Here is a 21,008-nt window from a genome sequence, read left to right on the forward strand (position 1 = left end):
AGATTAGAAACATTCATCAGAGAAGCTTTCACCAGAAAAGAACCCCTAATAACAATCTTTTTCGACCTAGAAAAAGCATATGACACTACTTGGAAATATGGCATTTAAAAAGACCTATATGAACTTGGATTTAGGGGCAGAATACCAGAATTCATTTGCAATCTCTTAAATGATAGACATTTCAAAGTAAGACTAGGCAACACACTCTCAGCTCAAAAAGAACAAGAAATGGGGGTACCTCAGGGTAGCATCTTATCCGTTGCCCTTTTCAACATAAAAATAAATAAAATCATTGAAAACATAAACCCTGGTACTAACTGCGCCCTATACGTGAACGACTTACTCATCTGCTACCGATCAAAATACATAACCACAGCTGAACGAAAACTGCAACTTTGTCGAAATAAAATAAACAAATGGGCCGCAGAAAATAAAAGAAAAAACAAAATGCGTCCATTTCTGTAAACTCCAAAGAACTCACCATGATGGCATCCTAAAACTGGATAAAAATATTATCCCTGTTGTTGAACAACACAAGTACCTGGGCTTAATATACGACAGGAAACTGACCTTCATACCTCACATAAAAAATCTAAAAACAAAATGTCACAAGGCCATTAAACTGATCAAAGTCCTAGTCCACACTGACTGGAGCGCTGAAAAAAATCACACTACTTGAACTATACTGTTCCTTAATAAGATCCAAGCTGGATTATGGATGCTTCATATATGGAGCAACCAGAGAATCATATATAAAAGAATTAAACACAATACACCACCAAGTCTTAAGACTGGCTCTCGGAGCCTTCACCACTTCACCAGTGGAAAGCCTATATATCGAGTCTAACGAACCTCCACTGACACTTAGATGGAAAAAACTAGCCCTTCAATACTGCTTAAAACTCTCATTATGTCCATCAAACCCTGCAAAGAATTGTTTTCCCCCCACAACACACAAACTTCTTCAATGGGAGAGAAAATATTATTAAACCATACAGCCTACATATAAAAAACCTTACAGAAGCCCAAATAGATACCACAGAAATCCGGGTTTCCCTCAAACCAAAATCTCCACCTTGGTTAATTAAACAGTCATCGGTAAATTTAAACCTCAAGAATGTAACAAAATCTTCTAAATCCAACACACATCCCCTAACTTATGCAAATAACTTCAATAATATATTAGAACAATATCAAAACTGGACACACATCTACACAGATGGCTCCAAAGAACTACACAAAGCTGGAAGTGCAGCCATATCTAACAACATTATACTACAACATCGTCTCCCAGACAACTGCTCAATTTTTAGTGCTGAATCAATAGCCATAGACCTAGCTTTTGACATTATCCAAAAAACCAAGTCAAACAAATACTTAATATTATCTGATTCACTTTCAGTCTTAACGTCATTAAATAACAAAAACTTGAACAACCTCTTGATCATAAACCTCCTGGAAAGAATCACCTCCCTTTCTAAAAACACTGACATCGTATTCTGCTGGATTCCCAGCCACATAGGACTCAAAGGCAACAAAAAAGCTGATACAGCAACAAAAAAATCTTTAAAAATGAATATCAGCAATACGAAAGTACCTCACACTGATTACAAACCACTAATCAACAAATACATCACTTCCAAGTGGCAGGAGTCATGGAATGCCTGCAAGAATAACAAGCTCCAGCAGGTGAAGCCCAACCTCGGGAAAAGAACGGAGGGCGGGACCTCTAGCTGGGAGAAGACAAGAAGAGAAGAAACAGTAATGATAAGACTTCAAATAGGACACACCAGGATCACTCACTCGTACCTGTTAAAAGGCGAAGAGGCCCAATTCTGTGTGTCATGTCATGAGCTTTACACAGTGAAACATATCCTGATAGACTGCGTGGATCTCCAGCAGATACGAATGAGGTACTACCATGAAGGTAGTCTAAAAGATCTTTTTCACGGAGTGGACCCTGGCAATATCCTGAAATTCCTAAGAGAAACAAGATTATATAACAAAATCAACAATAATAAACAACAAACAAACATAACCAAATAACCACTTCAGAAAAACCTAAAACCCAAATAACAAACAAAATACAACCAAACAACCTTTCCAGCAAAATCAAATTACCTAATAAACAACAAACAAACATAACAAAATAACCTCCTCAGCATTAAATGACCCACAAAGGTTGATATGCTGGTTAAATAACCCATCCATCCATCTATTTATGACATTTTATTCCATTTTGGAACAATTCATTTTAAAATGTGTAAAAACCTTAAGTTTCAGCATTCAACAACAGCAGTTATTGATCGCTCATCTTTTGTTTTTTTTTGTATTTCATGTTGGAGATTTTCAATACTGGAAGATAATGTACATACAAATAAAGATACGCACTTTAATAATCTGAATCAGAATGGTTGATATGCAATAAAATCATATGAAAGATGTTACAAATAATTTTGTTTTGTTTTTTCTTGCAGGATTTATGTGAAAACTCAATCCATTGCAATCATCTGCAATCCGTACACTGTGAAAGAGTTGAAAGATTTCTTGTCTGTATCTCAATCGGGTTTTGCTTGCCAAGATACAGGACAAACCCTCACAGGTAATGGACTTCTACGTTTCTGAATTTTTGAGATGGGAATTGATTCTTCGTATTATGTAGATTCTTCATAGTTTTATTCTCAAGAAGCTGTGGTGTAGTGGATAAAGCTTTTGGTAAAATTCAGTTGTAACGTTATACTCTTTTGGAGGTTGAAGGTTCAGATGACACTAAAAATCAATTGTGAATTACTTGAGACATTTACCCAATCATGGCTGATGGAACAAGAGCACACTACTCAAGTGGAGTAGATAAAGCTTCCATTTAAAGTTCCATGCAGATTCTTGAGTTCGACAGAAAGATTCCAAAGTTCGACAGGATACTCCTGAAGAAGGTTGACGTAAATGTTGAGAAAATAACATTGAAGATGAGAACAGTAATAAAAAGAATCCAAACAATACAAATGGAATTTTATTTTTTATTTTTGATGTCCCTTTGAAAATATGCATATACTACTAGAAATAAATATTTGCAGATATAAAGAATTTGAAACATAAAACCTTTTTTTTCCCAAATTATTGGATTCTGCATTAAATAACCTGAAAAGGGTTGATATACTGTAAAACAACAACAAAAAAAAACAAACAAAACTGACCAAACAATAACCACCACTGTCAGCAAATTGTAAATAAACAGTTAGGAATTAATTCAGCCCATTCTTATGTCAAAAATGTTAAAATAATCAACCGTTTTTGAATCCATTTCTAAATCTATAAAATCTTTTTCTTTTTCAGATGCTGCTTACAAAAGATATCAGAATTTAAAATTCCATACCAAAACTGAACTCCAGAATCGATGGAGAGAACTTCTCCAAGGGAAAAAAGTACCTGTGAGTAAAGTTTGTTGACCTATTGGGTCAGAAGTTGTCATATATATAATTAAATGTTAGAAAATTCCAAGTTTCTGCTGCTTTCAAACAAATATTTTATGTCCACAACATTTTAGTATTAGTTAAACCATGACTATTTTATCTTTTCCAGCAAAAGAATCGAATCGAAATCAAATTAGATATTGCTGCCCCTAAGATCATTGTTCCAGAGTCTTTTTTTGATCAAAATACAACGATGGTTGTTTTTGACTTGGGATATCTCAGTTTTCAGAATGCTCTAACTGACAATTTTAATCGTCAATCTCCAGATTCAGAAGACCAAGATGGTGAGTAAAGTGTGCTGTGATGTCATTCTTCATCCTTTTATCCAAATATTTATGAAAATATAACTTTCCTAGTTACGGATATCCCAAACTATAATTTTTCATCATCTCTCCTCGACACTAGTCCAGTCTAAGAATAATAAACCAGCAGTGTCAATGGAGGCATTAGGTGCAGAATGTAAAATGTAGATTTAAATGACACTCAGACTGTCGTTCAAAAATGAATCTGATAGAAAAACGGAAAAAAAATGTGTCAAGATAAATTTCAGCTGCGGAAGGAACAAATACAGACGTGTCTCAGGGGTCAATCCTTGCACCTTTATTATTCCTGATATTCAAAAATGATCTCCCTGATAAAATTATGTCTGAGATGTGTATAGTTTGCTGATGACACCACACTCTATAATTGGAAAAACGAATGTACACATATCCAAGGCAGTGGCAGAAAGAAGCACCTGATTTGCTTCTGAAGGAATTTAAAAAATATATATTGTCTCAATTTCAGATTCATCTGTAAAAATAGATTTTTTATTATTAAAAAAGGTCAGTTGTTTTATTGTTTCATAAGATATGCTTAAATATGATATTTGAATTTATACAGATTTCATTCTTTTTTTATTATAGTTAATTCTCTATTGATTATTGTATCCAACTGATATCAAAGTATTGATCTCAAAATAGTATTTGTCTGTATTTTTGAGATGAGGTGTTTTCATTGATTGAGATTGTCGGACTGACTTCCTCATCTTGGTTGTTATAGACACAACGTTTCGGCCGTTTTGCCCTCCGGCCTTCATCAGGTGTTTTGTATCAAACTGGGGAACCGTTTGTTAGGAGTCTTGAACCCAACCCTTTATTATTATTACGGGGGTACCGTGTTCGGACTCCAGCTAGGCTCTGGGACATAGTTGCTGATTCTCTGTTTTGAATGTTACTTTTCACTGCCTTCGTTCAGGATTGAACTCAGCACCTTTGGGTAACTGTAAACTTTGATACGACGTCTAGGACCACTCAGCCATATGTCATGGCCGTTGTGTCTATAACAACCAAGATGAGGAAGTCAGTCCGACAATCTCAATCATTGATCTCAAAAGTTAAAAAAAAAATTACTTGGTTACCATCACCTAGAATCGAAATCAAAACATTTAGCACTCCAGTTTTATTTATTTCTATCTAAGCTAAGTCCACATGCATATCAAAACTTTACAAATTAACTGATTTAAACATATAAATGTATATTTAAGCATAAGTTTCAATTTTTCACTTTTGACCCCTTAGCAGCTATTTTTATCAGCTAAAATCCAAATCAAATTTGTTCTATAACTCAGTCCCCTATGTAATCAGTTTCAAGTCTGTAGACCAAAAATTGACATAGTTTGGTAGAGACCATTCCACGCGCACACACAAGTTCACACACACACACACACACACATATATATACATATATATATATAAAGATTGTTTGAATTTTTATTTATTTTTTTTATTAGCGATTAATTTCTTTATTTCGCTCCCTGAGCGTTTTCTCTTATTGTAAGAAAGGAGTTATTTGCCCTTTGTTTACATTTTTCTTCGCTCAAATCTTAGGACGTTTTTACTTTTTTATTTTTATTTAAATATTAATTATTAATTAATAATTACTATGTGCATAAAAGTAAGTTAATAATTAATATTTAAATATATATATATATATATATATATATATATATATATATATATATATATATATATAGATAGATTATATGTAATAAAAATTTTTTTTAATCTTTTAGAGGAATTTTTGACCCCGTCACAGTCCCCTCCAAATGAACCTGAGGTTCCAGAGGTGATTGAAATAGTTGTGCCTCAGCAGTTAAGTACTGAGAGCATGGATGAAAGTTTTTATGAAAAGTGAGTAACTTTGATTTTGCAATTAAATTGGTTCAATTTTTTTCAGCTGATTAAAATAAAACAAAATAATGATTTGTTTCAGAATCTTTCAGCTTGATTGATACTATGGATTATTCAAACTACTGTTCTCATCTTGTGTTTTATTTTCACATTCAGCTGATGTAACCTCCAACCGTTTTCAGGTGTCCAAGAAGATTGTAAAAAGCTGTAACTAATAAAGTACTAAGAATACAGTTACAAATCGCTTAAGATTTCTAATTGATCATGGCTGACAGAACGAGAGCAATCTAACCACATGGAATTACCAAAGGGTTTTCTTTGAAATTCTATACAGATTCTTGAGTTCAATAGAAGATTGGAGGTTACAAGAGTTGTGAGAATAAAATCCAAAATAAGAACAGTGGTTCAAATTATACAAAATCACGATTATTTGACTCTGATCAAAATTTGTTCTGATACATATCTGTACTGTCCTCGGTTAGTGAAGGAGGGGTCAGTCTACACTGAAGAAATTGTTTTTATTTCAATCTTGAGTGCACCGCTTTTTAATTAAAACCGACCTTGTCTAATTATGCATGTAAATAGAGATTATTTTATTTTTTATTTTATGCTTTTCAGCACGAAAACTATTTTCAAAATTTTATCTTATACAGAAATGAATTATGAAATTTTTTTTTTTTTGTTCTGAAATCTTTGTCAAATATGCTATTAACCAAAATTGTCTTGTTACATGTAAAACGGAAAGAAAAAAAAAAGTCACCTATGAAAACGAGAAGCTCCCAAATGAAAACCTTGAATAATTATCTAAACTCGAATGTAAATTAATATTAAGCCGACTTCACAACTTGATAAAAGTTCATTATTTGATTCAAACTCGAGATATATAATGCCAAAAATATCCACCCATCAATATTGGAGGGGAGATTATCTTCAAAAGCGTCCTAAATTGATAATTGAGCACCGGACTTCTAATAAGTAGATATTAATAAGTCCCTTGTACCCATTCCCCCTAATTTTTTTTTTTTTTTTTTTAATGGAGAGTAGATAATACGGTGGATGTGTTATCGGCAGCTCCAGTAATTCTTGCTTCTCCTTTTTTGTCCCTCAGTCCTCATTCAAATGATTAATTTTTCTGACAAAGGGTGAAGAAAAAGCTGCTCTAAAGATCGGTAGTACTTGGTGAACAGTAGTCTGAGATGTCAGAAATTTTTTTGTCTCTATGTCTATCCTTGTGGCCATGTCACTAGTAAGGGTGCTGGAGGTAAACATTTTGTCTGGGCTGACATTATCCGCCTGATAGTCAGGGACCCGAACCTTGGATTAACCACTAAGTAGGCTGTTTTATCAGCAGGCGCAAAGTACTGGGACTGCTGTATTGCCATTTGGTGAATGGATTCTGACCATGCAGTATTTTCTGGTAGGACCTCTCGATGCCATACTAGTGGGTAATTGTTACGGTTTTACCTTTTCATGTGCTACAAAAAAAAAAAATTTCCTGTCTTTTTCTCTCTTACTTTCCCTCTCTATCCTGCTCTAACTAAGTATGCCGACCTCTTCCACAAATCCCAAAACCTCAACATGAAACATCTCAAAAAAAAAAAAAAAAATTTGAATACACCTAGAACCCCATCTTCCAACTACCATGTCTCCTCCTTCAACATCAGGGGTCTACGTTCCAGCGGTTGAAACCCAATTACAGGAGACGAAACTGGACATATTCTTTCTAAGCGAAACTGGAATAGGGCCGACCACTTCCCTAGATGAGTTCATAATTAACAGATACTCTAACTTAGAAAATAGACCACATCCTGTCTGCACATCCCTCGGCTAACCTCCACATCTGTAGTGACTTCAACGTCCATAACGTGGAATGACTGACCCACTCAAATAAGACCGACGATGAGGGGAAGTTCTGTCATGATTTTGCCATTGCTTATGACCTCACTCAGATTGTTCGCGAGCCCACCTGTGTACCCGATACTACAGGTCAATATGCAAGCCTCCTAGACCTTTTTCTCTCCCCTAAGTTATGTTCATGTTCTGTTCTTTCTCCTCTAGGATCCTCTGACGACTCCGTCGTATCAGTTAAGATAAAAATGAAATGTAATAAGTCCCCAGACGTACCCTTCCACCGTACTGTATACCGATATTCTATGGCTGACTGGGATAGCTTCCGTACATTTATATCTGATCTACCTCTGCATTCCATGTTTAAAAAGGATGTGTCCTCTATAGTATCAGACCTGACCGAATGGTTAATTGTAAGCATAGACCGATTCATACCATCTAAAAAATTCCAACAAAAACTTACCAGCCAGCCAGCCAGCCATGGTTCTCCCCAGAATGTGCTGCTGGCATCGCGCACAGAAATCACTTTTTCCATAGCTACCAATGTAATAGATGTACTAAGACTAAAGCTGCTTTCAGGACTGCCAGCAACCATTGTAAAAGAGTAATAAAAAATGCAAGAGAGCTATATGCCCAGTCTGTTAAATCCAAAGTAGCTGAGCAGTTTTGGCAAATAACAAATAGGATCCTGAACAAAAGTATGCGTTCTATTCCAATTATTATCAATGGAACAGAGGTCATTATTAATGGAACAGAGGTCATCTCGTCAGCTTCAGACAAGGCCAAACTATTTGCAAAGAACTTTGCAGCTAATTCTATCCTATGCCACGAAGTCCATCAACTCCCCATATTTCCTCCTATAACACAGAACACACTAGGTAACATACAAATATCCGTGCATGAGGTCGCCAAGCTAATCAAGAACCTTGATTCCAGTAAAGCAACTGGCCCTGACGGCATCCCAATTATAGTGTTAAAAAAGCTTCAACCAGAACTTGCTCCCATACTTACCAAACTGTTTAAGCATTGCCTTAAGGAGAAGTGCTTTCCAACACCCTGGAAAACCTCATTAGTATGCCCTGTATTTACGAACTCAGGTGATAAGTCCTTTCCCTCTCAGTACAGACCAATAAGTCTCCTGTGTATCATGAGTAAGTTGCTGAAATCCATATTAGATAGAGAAATAGTCAACCACCTCAGCAGAAATAACCTTCTTAGTGACATGCAATATGGCTTCCATTCTGCACGATCTACCGCAGATGTGCTTTTTTTTTTTTTTTTTTTTTTTTTTTTTTTTTTTTTTTTTTTTTTTACACAGTGATCACCACTTATCAAGGCCCGGAAGCCACTCAGGGATAAGGGTTATTGCAAGTACATCACATTAGTGAGGAGATTTTATGAAGTGTTTAATTAGGGGGCCGGTTCATTAGGAATTTGTTAACATTAGACTTGAAGACATCCAAGTTGTAGTCCGGAGGGAAGCAGGCAGACGGAACAGTTTTTGACAGTGGATTAAGCTAGACGAGTGTTTTTCATAAAAGATTGGCGAGGGGGGACCAGAGATTGGAGTTCAGACGAGCACCTGCCATGAAAATATCGATAAAAAAAAGATAGGCTTGCAACGTCTCTTCTGAGGAAGAGAGGTTGTAGGGAAGAGAAAAGGACATCCCCCACTAAGCCACGAAGTCTACTTTGTACTCTGTTAAGGCAGGATAGGCTGTTTTTAGAAGCTCCTGCCCAGATATGTCAGCAGTATTCTATCCTGCTAACGGTTATATCTCATAGGATTAGTGAATCTCTTGACAAAGGCTTCCTTTCTAGGGCAATTGCTCTTGACATATCAAAGGCCTTCGATAAGGTATGGCATAAAGGCCTACTTCACAAGATTTCCAGCTACAGTATAACTGGACATGTTCTCTCTATTATTAAATCATTTCTCTCTGATAGGCTCATAAGAGTAGTGGTTGATGGATAAAAATCAGAGGCCTGCAGTATTAATGCTGGAGTCTCTCAAGGGTCCATTCTGGGCCTAACTCTCTTCCTAATCTACATCAATGACCTCCCTAAACACATACTTAAATCATTCGTTGACATCTATGCTGATGACACGACCATCTACGGCAACACATCAAAGGCTGTAAATGACAAAGTTCTCTCTGATTCTCTCTCCTCTGATCTCGAGCGCGTGGTTCAGTGGGGGAAGACGTGGCTGGTTACCTTTAATGCATCTAAAACCAAGCTTCTATCTTTACATCATCAACGCTCTGATCCCCATCTGGCATCAATTGAAATGGATGGCTCTCGTCTAGGAGAAGTCCCATGTTTTGACAAGCTTCTGGGCTTGACCTTCACTCCTGATCTGAAATGGAACACGTACATCAAGTCTGTTGCCAATGTCGCTGGAAAGATGGTGGTATCCTTCTACCGCTCCAGAAGATATCTCACTACTAATGCAATTCTTTATCTATATAAAAGCCAAGTACGTCCAAGGATAGAATACTGCTGACATATCTGGGCAGGAGCTTCTAAAAACAGCCTATCCTGCCTTAACAGAGTACAAAGTAGACTTCGTGGCTTAGTGGGGGATGTCCTTTTCTCTTCCCTACAACCTCTCTTCCTCAGAAGAGACGTTGCAAGCCTATCTTTTTTTTATCGTTATTTCCATGGCAGGTGCTCGTCTGAACTCCAATCTCTGGTCCCCCCTCGCCAATCTTTTATGAAAAACACTCGTCTAGCTTAATCCACTGTCAAAAACTTTCCCCACTCTTTATCTATGCCTAAATCAAAACGTAGATTCCATGAACAAAACTTCTTTCTTAGAACTGCACGCCTGTGGAACTCTGTTCCGTCTGCCTGCTTCCCACCTGACTACAACCTGGATGTCTTCAAGTCCAACGTAAACAAATTCCTTTAGTAGACACTTTATTAAATTTCCACACTAATGTACTGTACTTACAATAACCCTTATCCCTGAGTGGCTTCTGGGCCTTGATAAGTGGTGACCATCTTGTAAAAAAAAAAAATTACTGAAATTTAACCAATTTTCAAGCAAAAATTATATTTAAAGTATAACAAATTAATAAAAAGGAAACATTTTGGAAAAGTTTTCCCATTTGATAGCATGCATATAATTGTCATAAAAATGAACGAAGAGTCAATTTTTACTTTATTTTCAAAGGTACAAAGTTGTTCTAGAGGACATGCAGGTTTTAATTGGCCACACCCATGACAACTGGAAAGCTGCTCACTCGCGTGGCAATAGCAGAGTTCATCTGCTGGACAAATTCACCATAGAACTGCTATTAGAACGGTAAGTCTTTTCTAATGTTTGCTACATGCTTTTATTTAACATTATAAACATCCTATAAATGGTGTAGATTTCTTTATGGCAATTTGTTTCCTTATTCTATTTTTCTAAACATAATTGGCTGATTCACTAAATAAAATGATTGTATTCAAACCCCAAACAAGGCACAGTGCCACTTATATGTAGGGGGCTATTATCTGGGACATAATTTGCAGAGTTACTATGTAGGAAGTTGAACAACAAGATGTTTGTTTACATTACACTTGAACTTCTGCATGTCAGTACAGTCAAGGAAGAAGGAACCTGGAAGAGAATTCCAAAGTCTAGCAATCCCTGGGAAAAAAAACTGTTAGAGTAGAAGGCTTTCTTACATCTAGGGATTTCTGTGTAGGGGTGGGATTTTGCTGCCTGTCAGGTTTGTCGAAATTATTTATGGCCTTCCTGCTCAGAAAAGAAAACCCTCCAGAATGTTAGGCATGCCAAGAACCATGTATGGTAAAACACTTTCTTTTGGATTGTGGCGATCTCACGCATATCTGGCAAAATTATTACAATGGCAACAATATTAAAAAAACTGTTTAAAAATTAAATTCTAACAAAATACTAACTTTTCTGAAAAAAGTAAATTTATACAAAAGAATATAATTTGAATTCAATCCAACTTTACCAAAAAAAAAAACAAAACAAAAAGACCCCCACATCACCTAATGATCCAAAAAGGCTGCTTTGATTTACTGAATAAGTTAAAATATAAAAAAAAATCAAATTACAAAACTCTGTATTAAATAACCTTCCTCTCCCCCAAAAAACATATGCCGTAAAACCAAACCAAACCAAACCAAACTGATAAACTCAAAGCACTAGTTCCCTCTTGACAACAATACCGTTGACAAACCCAACAAGCAGCAAAATCCCACCCCTACACTGTAGAGATCACTAGATGCCATGAAGCCTTCTATTCGAATAGCTTTTTCTCTTGAACTGCTGCACTTTGGTTTCTGGTGCTACCAGATCAGGCTGCCCTGTAGCTTCCTGAGAGGAAATGCACCTACATTGACGTTTTTTGGTTTTCTGATCTTTTTTGTAAAACTTAATTATGTTCTGCAAAACAAAAAACAAAAACAACAGCCTTTCTCCCTCCCCTTTTTATTTTATTTTTTCCTACCTTACTCCCGGTCCTGGATATGACCTTAAACTACATCCGATGGTGAGGTCCGGCTTACGGGCTTTAGGGAGTGTGGAGCCACCTCTTTAATTGCCATTGCTCCCAGGTCCACCCTGACCCGGAGTGGTAGTACCTGTTAGGGTCCCAACTCTGGGTTAAATAGAAACAGATTTTAAAAAGGAAAAGAAACAAACAAAAAAAAAACAAGACAAATATATTCTATTAAATTATTATTTTATTTATTTATTTATTTCTATTTTTTTGCCCTGTCGGTAGGGCATGAGAACAAACCGACTGCCCCCCTGCAGAGAGTAAAAATCCCTCAATGGGGCAACCAGTTAGCCGTGGGTTGCTACCCGTAATGTCTTAGAACGTTATCCTGGTGATTGAGAGAACCTAGACCAGGATACATAGAAGTTTAGGCACCGCAACACATTACTTTGGCCCTTACTTCGACTAGACGGGCGGTCGGAGAGGCCCGATCCGACCAATCGGCCAGTCACGCCAAGCCCCACCATATATTGCCCATTCCAAAAACTCACTACTAACTCAACACATCCCCCCCTCTCCCACAAATAACTCTACTTCCTAATATATGATGGAAAGCGGTGGCTGAGGGTCAATCGATTACGAGGCTGTAAACCCCTCAGGATTGCTACAGATCCCATAGCAATATCAAGATAATCAGATAATCATTATGATACCACCAAAGTCGGTTATATCATCATTGTATCCCTGTGGAGGCTGGGCGAATGGGTTTCCCCCCAGGCTCTTCCCAAATAGGACTCCGAGGTGGGTGGGGAACAAAGATGACGAAAAAAGAAAACAAAATATATGGCTTATTCCTCCCAAAAACCACCCAACCACCCAAAGAGAACTCACTCTGATGTCTCTGACATCAGTAGCTCTGAGGAAGAGACGATAAAACCAAGGAACTCAACATTTGTAGTAATAGAATCAATAGAGGAAACCCCTTTGAGCAAACTATCACCTTTTAAAATTGAAAGAAATCTTAAAACTTCAAAACCAAAGTCTATTAAAAAACAATTTAACGACAGCCTACTAATAGAAACCCATAACGAAGAACAAACTAAAGAAATATTGAAACTAAAATTATTTGAAAACATCAAAATCAAATGCTACAGACATCCAACCCTAAATACCTGCAAAGGAGTTGTGAAAAGCCACGAACTTGCACTTTGTCCCTTGGAGGAAATCAAAACAAACTTACAGAAACAGAATGTGTTAGATGTTCGCAGAGTTCAAATAAAAAAAAACAGTGAGAAAATCGATACCAATACATATATACTAACTTTTGATTCCCTCACCATACCCAAAGAAGTGAAAGTTGGATATATGAAAATAAATGTAGAAATTTATATTCCAAACCCCCTCCAATGCTTCAAGTGCCAGAAGTTTGGACACCATCAAGATCGGTGCACACGATTACCAGTGTGTGGAAGATGTGGAGAAAGCGGTCCACACATTGACTGCAGAAAAGATTTCAAGTGTGCCAACTGCCTTGGAAATCATGGCGCTGACTCTAGATATTGTGAAATATGGAAAAGCGAAAAAGAAGTAACCAAACTAAAACATACAAAGAATATATCCTACCCAGAGGCCAGGAAAATCATCGAAACTAAAACATATGCAGATGTAACTAAAAAAACTACTCCAATCAACAATCAAAATGGTCATATACATGTAACGGATACAACTGACAAGAAAATTGATGTCTTAAGCAAACTAATAAAGGAAATGAAAGAACTATTAGAAGAAATGAGGAAAATGAATAGTGCAATGTCTGCAACCAATCCAAGGATAATATTAAGTAAAGACACTACTGAACCACAAAAAGAAACAAAACCACAAACCATTTCTACAAAAACAACCGAACAACCATCAAACACATCACAAGCCAGAAAAGAATCAAAAATCCCCCCAGACAAAAAAAAAACAAACAAACAAACAAAAACAGGAAAAGAAAAATCCCGATCTATATCCCGAACAGGGACTCCGACAGAAAATAGATTTGAGGGATTGGAGGCGATGGAAGTTGAACACAATTCCAAATGATGAATAAAATATTACAATGGAATATCAGAGGGATAAAAGCAAACCAAAATGAACTCACGTTATTAATAACAAATATGAGCCCAGCACTTGTCTGTCTGCAGGAGACCTTTCTGAAAGAAAATAATACCATCAACAAAAAACACTACACATCTTACAACTACATAAATAAAGATACGGACAGAGCTTCTGGAGGCACATCAATACTCGTGAAGAATGAAGTCCCTCAAAGACAAATAAATATAAACACAAACTTGCAAGCAATTGCAGTTTTAGTGACTCTACATAGAACTATAACACTTTGCTCAATCTACATCCCTCCAAAAGATGTAATATGGGGAAGTAAAGAAACAAATAAAAAAGGAAAAGAAATAGAAAACATAATAAATAAAAATAATCTAGGCCTCCTTAATAAGCAAAACTACACCTACATGTACCCAGCAACAGGTACTTTCACCGCCATTGACCTTACCTTATGTGATCCTTCCATATATATGAACTATGATTGGAAAGTACACAATGACACCTGTGGGAGTGATCATTTCCCAATCATCCTGGAAAGTCTAAGTACTAGTACTGAACAAAAAACACCCAAATGGAACCTACATAAAGTGGATTGGGAAGACTTTCAGGAACAGTGCAAAAACCAATTAATTATTAAAAAGAAAGATGAAGATGACCATTTGAACTACTTCATTAAAACACTCACAAACATAGCAAATAATACCATACCGAAAACAACCAAAACCAACAATCAAAACAAATCTTGGTTCACAAAAGAATGCAGAAAAGCCATCAGAGCTCGACGAGCTGCCTTGAGAAAATTCGAAAAGTACCCAACAAGCGAAAATCTGGATTTCTTCAAAAACAACAGAGCAAAAGCCAGACGAATCATAAAGGAATCCAAAAGAACAACATGGAGAAATTATATATCCAAAATTAATGTGAATACCAAGGCAAAAACAGTTTGGAACATAATGAGGAAAATAGAAGGAAAGTGTAGTAGTACACCAATATCCCACATCTCTAAAGACAACAAAATATACACCAATCAAAAAGACATTTCCAATAACCTGGCAGATAATTTATCAAAAATTTCATCATGTGACAGACAGAGAAATTCAAAAAGATTAGAGAAAAGGAAGAGAAGAAGAAAATTCTATTTAAATCACAAAATACCGAAAAATACAACCAACCTCTTACCTTGCCTGAATTAAAAGAATCGCTAACCAAATCCCATGACACAGCTACAGGGCCCGATGAAATTCCATATGAAATCCTCAAAAAACTTCCAGAAACCTCAATGAAATACCTACTTGAAATTTTTAATATTATATGGTCCAGTGGAAACGTACCTGAGACCTGGAAAGAGGCCACAATAATACCAATCCCCAAATCTGAAAACTCAAACATCCAATCCCAATCAAGTAACGTCTCAGATCCATTGAATTTCAGGCCAATAGCTCTAACAAGCTGCATTTGTAAAACCATGGAAAGGATTATAAACAAAAGACTAATCTGGTTCCTGGAAACAGAGAATCTTATTACATAATTTCAAACAGGATTCAGGAAAAACCGAAGTTCAATAGACCACATAGTCAGACTTGAAACCTTCATCAGAGAAGCCTTTGTAAGGAAGGAACATTTAACAGCAGTGTTTTTTTGGCATGGAAAAAAGCCTACGATACTGTGTGGAAGTACGGTGTTACAAGGGATCTGAAGGCGCTTGGACTAAAAGGCAGAATGCCAATTTTTATTGAAAATTTTTAAAAAAAATGACGGTTCAGAATAAAGGTTGGCACAGCTCTCTCGGACTTGAATGAACAAGAGAATGGAGTACCTCAAGGGAGTATACTGTCAGTGACCCTGTTTAGTATCCGAATTAACAACACTGTAAAAAACCTTAACCCTGGGGTAGATTGCTCCCTATATGTGGATGACTTCCTAATATGCTGTAGATCTAGATATATATCTATAATAGAAAGGAAGCTTCAATTGTGCTTAAACAAAGTAATGAGATGGACAGAAGAGAATGGATTTAGATTCTCCAAAAGAAAAACGAAATGCATGCATTTCTGCAAACTAAAGAACATGCATAATGATCCTGTCCTAACCATGGAAGGAACGCCCATACCTGTTACTGACCAGTACAAATCCTTAGGGATTTTATTTGACAAAAAGTTAACATTCATCCCACACATAAACTATCTGAAAAAAAAATGTAACAAAGCTGTAAATCTTTTGAGAGTGGTAGCACATACCGATTGGGGTGCAGACAGGGAAACACTCCTTAAACTTTACAGAGCACTAGTCCGCTCAAAGCTAGACTACGGTTGTTTCATATATGGATCAACCCGAACATCATATAAAAAAGCCTAGACCCTATTCACCATACTGGCCTAAGATTGGCCCTAGGAGCATACAGACCCTCCCCCGTGAACAGTCTATACACGGAAGCACATGAATCCCCACTAGATCTAAGGCGAGAAAAGCTAGCCCTTCAATATTTACTCAAACTGAAGTTTTGCCCAAACAACCCTGCATACCAATGTACCTTCTATCCTAAATATGAAGAACTCTTCAACATGAGAGGAAAAACTATCAAAACGTTCGGGCTCCGAATGAAGGAAAGCATTGAAGAATCGAAAATTCCAATCTCCAGCATTCACAACTTCATACTACCTAAAACACCCCCATGGATCATGAAACAAGTAGAAATAAAACTGAACCTAAACAAAAAGTCCAAATCTACCACAAACCCTATTGAATACCACGACGAACTTCAACATTTAAAATTACAATATTCAGACTACACCTTTATCTACAGACGGGTCTAAAAGCAACAATCACACTGGATGTGCAGCAACGTACCATAAAACCACAATGAAGAGAAATCTTCAAAATGAAGCATCTATATTCACTGCAGAGACTATAGCTATCGATCTAGCACTCAACATAATTTCAGAGGAAACCACCAAAAACTTCATCATTCTCACAGATTCTCTATCAGTCCTATTATCTATACAAAATCAAAAACAAGAAAATCCACTAACAACAAAATTAATAGAAAAAATCAATAGCCTTTCAACTACTAAAGACATTATTCTTGTCTGGATCCCCAGCCATGTGGGGATCAAAGGCAATGACAGGGCAGATACAGCTGCAAAAAGATCTTCTCACCTTCCAACTGACAATTTTAAGATTCCACATACTTATCTTAGACCCCATAGACCCCAGATAAAAGCATACATACAGGAAAAATGGCAACTGCGGTGGAGTCAGCAAGAGGGCAGCAAATTATACTCAATCAAACCTGAACTTAAGGAACGATGTCCGGACATCAAGAGATCACGCCGAGAAGATGTGATACTGACTCGGCTGCGCATAGGACACACCAACTTTACTCATTCTTATATACTAAATGGAGAATCGGCACCAGAGTGCATGCCATGCCAGGAGACACTCACAGTAAAACATATCCTAGTTGGGTGTGATGACCTCGCCCCAACTAGAAAACTATATTATACAGAAAGCAATATGGAGGACCTTTTTGAAAAGGTCAACTCAACAAATATTCTAGCATACCTAAGGAAAGTAAATTTATATAAGAAAATTTAAGGAAGTTTAAAGTCACCCAAATATACATATCCATGTATAAATACAACATTTAATTTCTTAGTTCGATTTTATGAAAAAAGGGAGGAATGGCTGAAAAAGTCCCCCCCATAAAAAATGGTTAAAAAAAAAAAAACGGACTCCGGCATTAAATGACCACATAGGTTGATATGCCGTAAAACCAATCAGTCAATCAAACAAGCACTTTGGAATTCTTTTTCAGGCATCTGCTTCCCTGACTGTACTAACATGCAAAAATTTAAGTGTCATGTAAACAGACATCTCGTTGCCCAACTCCTTAAATAGTATCCCTGCAAATCTGGTCCCAAATAGTAGTCCTTTGCAACTAAGTGACTCCGTACCTTGTTTGGGTCGAAATGCCAATAAAAACAAAAGCCAAATAATAATGATAATCATTTATTTCGCTTTTCGTATTAGATGGCCACTTTCTTCATCAGTTACTTTATGCACCAGTCGAGTGCCATCTGGCTGACTCAGATTTTTGATGACAAGCATACGAAATCTCTACTTTAGCCAATAGTCATAAGCAGAGTTTAGAGCTTATTCCTTTGATGTGAACGAGATAGGATTAACTTTATCATGCATAACGATGATGGTAGATATAAGGGCGTTTTAAGGTAGATTAAACAATCACAAGTCGCGTAAGTTTAAAACAAAAAAAACTTCTTGTTAATAGTTACGATGATTGATATTTGTTTTGATTTCACATTTTTATCTGCCATAATTAGCAAATATGATTATAAAATTGTTTTATCAAGTTTTATTTGATTAAAATATTTTTTCATTTTTACAAAAATATTTGATGCTGATATTGTTTTCTTATTTGACCATTATGACCTTTTTTTTTTCGTATTACTTTCAGCCGACTTGTATTTACAACTGACCCTGAATGGCCTTCTGCCAAACTGTCTGGAACTTTACCATCGTTGACAATTCATGCTGACCAAAGAAAGGTAAAGCAAATGTAACGACTCTTTGTATAAACGAATCTTGATGACAATCATCATCATCATCAGTGAAATCTTTATTAAAGAAATTTTCTCTGATAAAAAACAACGCAATTTGCTTTCTCTTTGGCAATCAGTTGTAAATTTTATTAAAGATATTGTAATAAAAATCACCATGGAAACGAGTTTGTATTCAGTGAGTGATCTTTGTTCCCCAAGTGTACTAATTGTTACCAGCCCAGATGGGGGATAAAACTGAAAACTAGTCCCCTGTATTGGACTTTTGTGTTATCCTTTTTTTCACAAATAACTAAATTTACAGGAAAAAAAAACCTTTGAATTTAAGAATTAATTTTGTAGTTTTTTAATTAAATTTTAACAGAGAAACTAATTTCTATAGGGTCGTGGGTGTGCTGCATTATTTAATGCAGTGTGTCTTGAGCAAGAATAGCCTGCAGTGCCCATCCCTCTCGAGGCTCCAAGTATATACAGCACCTGGCATTACCAAATGTTCACCCATTTTAGTATTAGGCAATCTCAATGTTTCTTAACTTTGGTGATCTAATGGGAACCGGTGTGTCGTGATTCTGCTGTATCATCATCATCGTTTATCAAATGACTAAAACCATCTTAAAAACATGTATTTTATTTTCTTGACAATTGGTTTTCTAGATTCATTGAACTACTGCTCTCATCTTGTCTTTTCGCAATGTTTTCGCTCGATGTAACCTCCGACCTTCTTCAGGTGTATTTCCTAAAACTCAGGAATTTGGAGAAGATTGGTTACATCGATCAAAATGTGAAAATGACACTTAAGATGAGAACAGTAATCCAATGAATCCAAATAATACGAATAATTGATTCTCATCTTAAAATTTCAGAAACGTGATTTTTCTAGATGTTTTAATTCTTGTTTTTCAGATTAAAGCTTTATGTACGTGTATGTCTCAGCTGCATACATTGCAGAAGATGAGAAAGAAACGAAAGTTGAAAAATGTTCTCAATGTTTCACAAAATCTTGAGACGGATCCAGTCGACTTTAGTGTGCCAAGTGCATCGCTTCTCAAGTAAGTTATTTTTTTTAAGGTTTAAAAAATATCAGTTTTAATCAAACTTGATTTTATAACCTTTGTTATTTGAATTGCATTATCTCTCCTCTAAGCCCAACACTCCATGACATAATCTGTACCATTTGGTATACAATATAATTATACTCAGCATCTTAAAACATTCAGTTGCACTAGACCTCTTAGACTGAGAATTTCTTACTCTGGAATTGTTCAGCACAAATGAAGAACACCCTATCGATTTAGAAGACAATCACATTTTTTTTTACGTAGATGTGCGTTAAAATAACGGCCACTGCTGGTTTGGCGTTGTAAATTTGTCAAGGGATAAGCTGATGTATATCCATTTCAGGAATATTAAGGTTTAACTAGAGACTTTAAATATAGTTTCATTTAACATGTTATTGATGGCATGATTTGCTAATGCATTTTTGTTTATTATACCACTGTCTTCAGAATTCTGAATTTTTGAGATGACGTATAAATGTTTGCATTATTTGAATTGATAGGAAATAATAATAATGGGTATTATTTGTAACTTAACAATTAATTGATGGATTTGATTAAAAATTTTAATCATAATGTTAGAAATAATACCCCCCTAGTATTTCCTGATAATTCAATTGACTTCATCTTTTGTCTGGTACGACCAGATCAGGCTGTCCAGTGGCTTCCTGGGACGAAATGCATCTACATTAAACTTGTTTTTGTTTTCTATTCTCTTTTATAAAACTTAATTATGTTCTGCAAAAACAAAAACAACAGCCTCCTTCCCCTACCTTTTTTTTTTTTTTCCTTCCCTACTTCCCAACTCCGTCGGTGGGGCATTAGAATACACCGACTGTCCCCCTGCAGAGAGTAAAAGCCTCTCAAAGGGGCTACCTGTTGGCCGTGGGTGGCAACCCGTAATGACTCGGAAAAGCATCCTGGTAGCTGAGCAACTGATGTCTAGGGAAATTAAAGATATCAGTTGCAACACTCCACTTTGGCCTCGTACAAGACTAGACGGGCGGTCGGAGGGGCCCGATCTGATCAATCGGCTAGTTACGTCAAGTCCTAACACATCTTCTACTTTTCTATCAATTTCCTCTAAACCGTAACAAATACAGTTCTACCCTGTACCACTATAAACTATATACATATTTTCCCCTTATTTCCATGTGTTAGAAGGCGGTGGCTAAGGTCAAATGTGCCAAATGATTTAAGTCATGACATGGCTGTATAGTGCTGGAAGTTAGCACAAATGACTTGGATTATGTAAGGATTATGGGTGCTCATGGCTCCCATTTGGAACATGTATACTGTTTATGTAGCCCTGGCATGA

General features: G+C 36.3%; 1 protein-coding gene across 6 annotated transcripts in view; it reads left to right on the forward strand.

Moving 5' to 3' along the window:
- Window positions 1–21,008, forward strand: part of LOC145303414 (intermembrane lipid transfer protein VPS13D-like) — a 393,527-nt gene that overhangs the window by 154,096 nt on the left and 218,423 nt on the right. For all 6 annotated transcript variants that reach the window (XM_080144736.1, XM_080144739.1, XM_080144738.1 and 3 more), the window contains 7 exons: window positions 2,478–2,602; window positions 3,334–3,428; window positions 3,580–3,754; window positions 5,524–5,641; window positions 10,668–10,799; window positions 18,533–18,623; window positions 19,539–19,684. In XM_080144736.1, coding sequence (XP_080000862.1) covers window positions 2,478–2,602; window positions 3,334–3,428; window positions 3,580–3,754; window positions 5,524–5,641; window positions 10,668–10,799; window positions 18,533–18,623; window positions 19,539–19,684 — 882 coding nt within the window. The remainder of the gene's footprint in view (window positions 1–2,477; window positions 2,603–3,333; window positions 3,429–3,579; window positions 3,755–5,523; window positions 5,642–10,667; window positions 10,800–18,532; window positions 18,624–19,538; window positions 19,685–21,008) is intronic.

This window comes from Euprymna scolopes, chromosome 19, assembly GCF_053919585.1.
Source record: "Euprymna scolopes isolate OS-2025 chromosome 19, ASM5391958v1, whole genome shotgun sequence".
In the NCBI taxonomy this organism is placed as follows: domain Eukaryota; kingdom Metazoa; phylum Mollusca; class Cephalopoda; order Sepiida; family Sepiolidae; genus Euprymna; species Euprymna scolopes.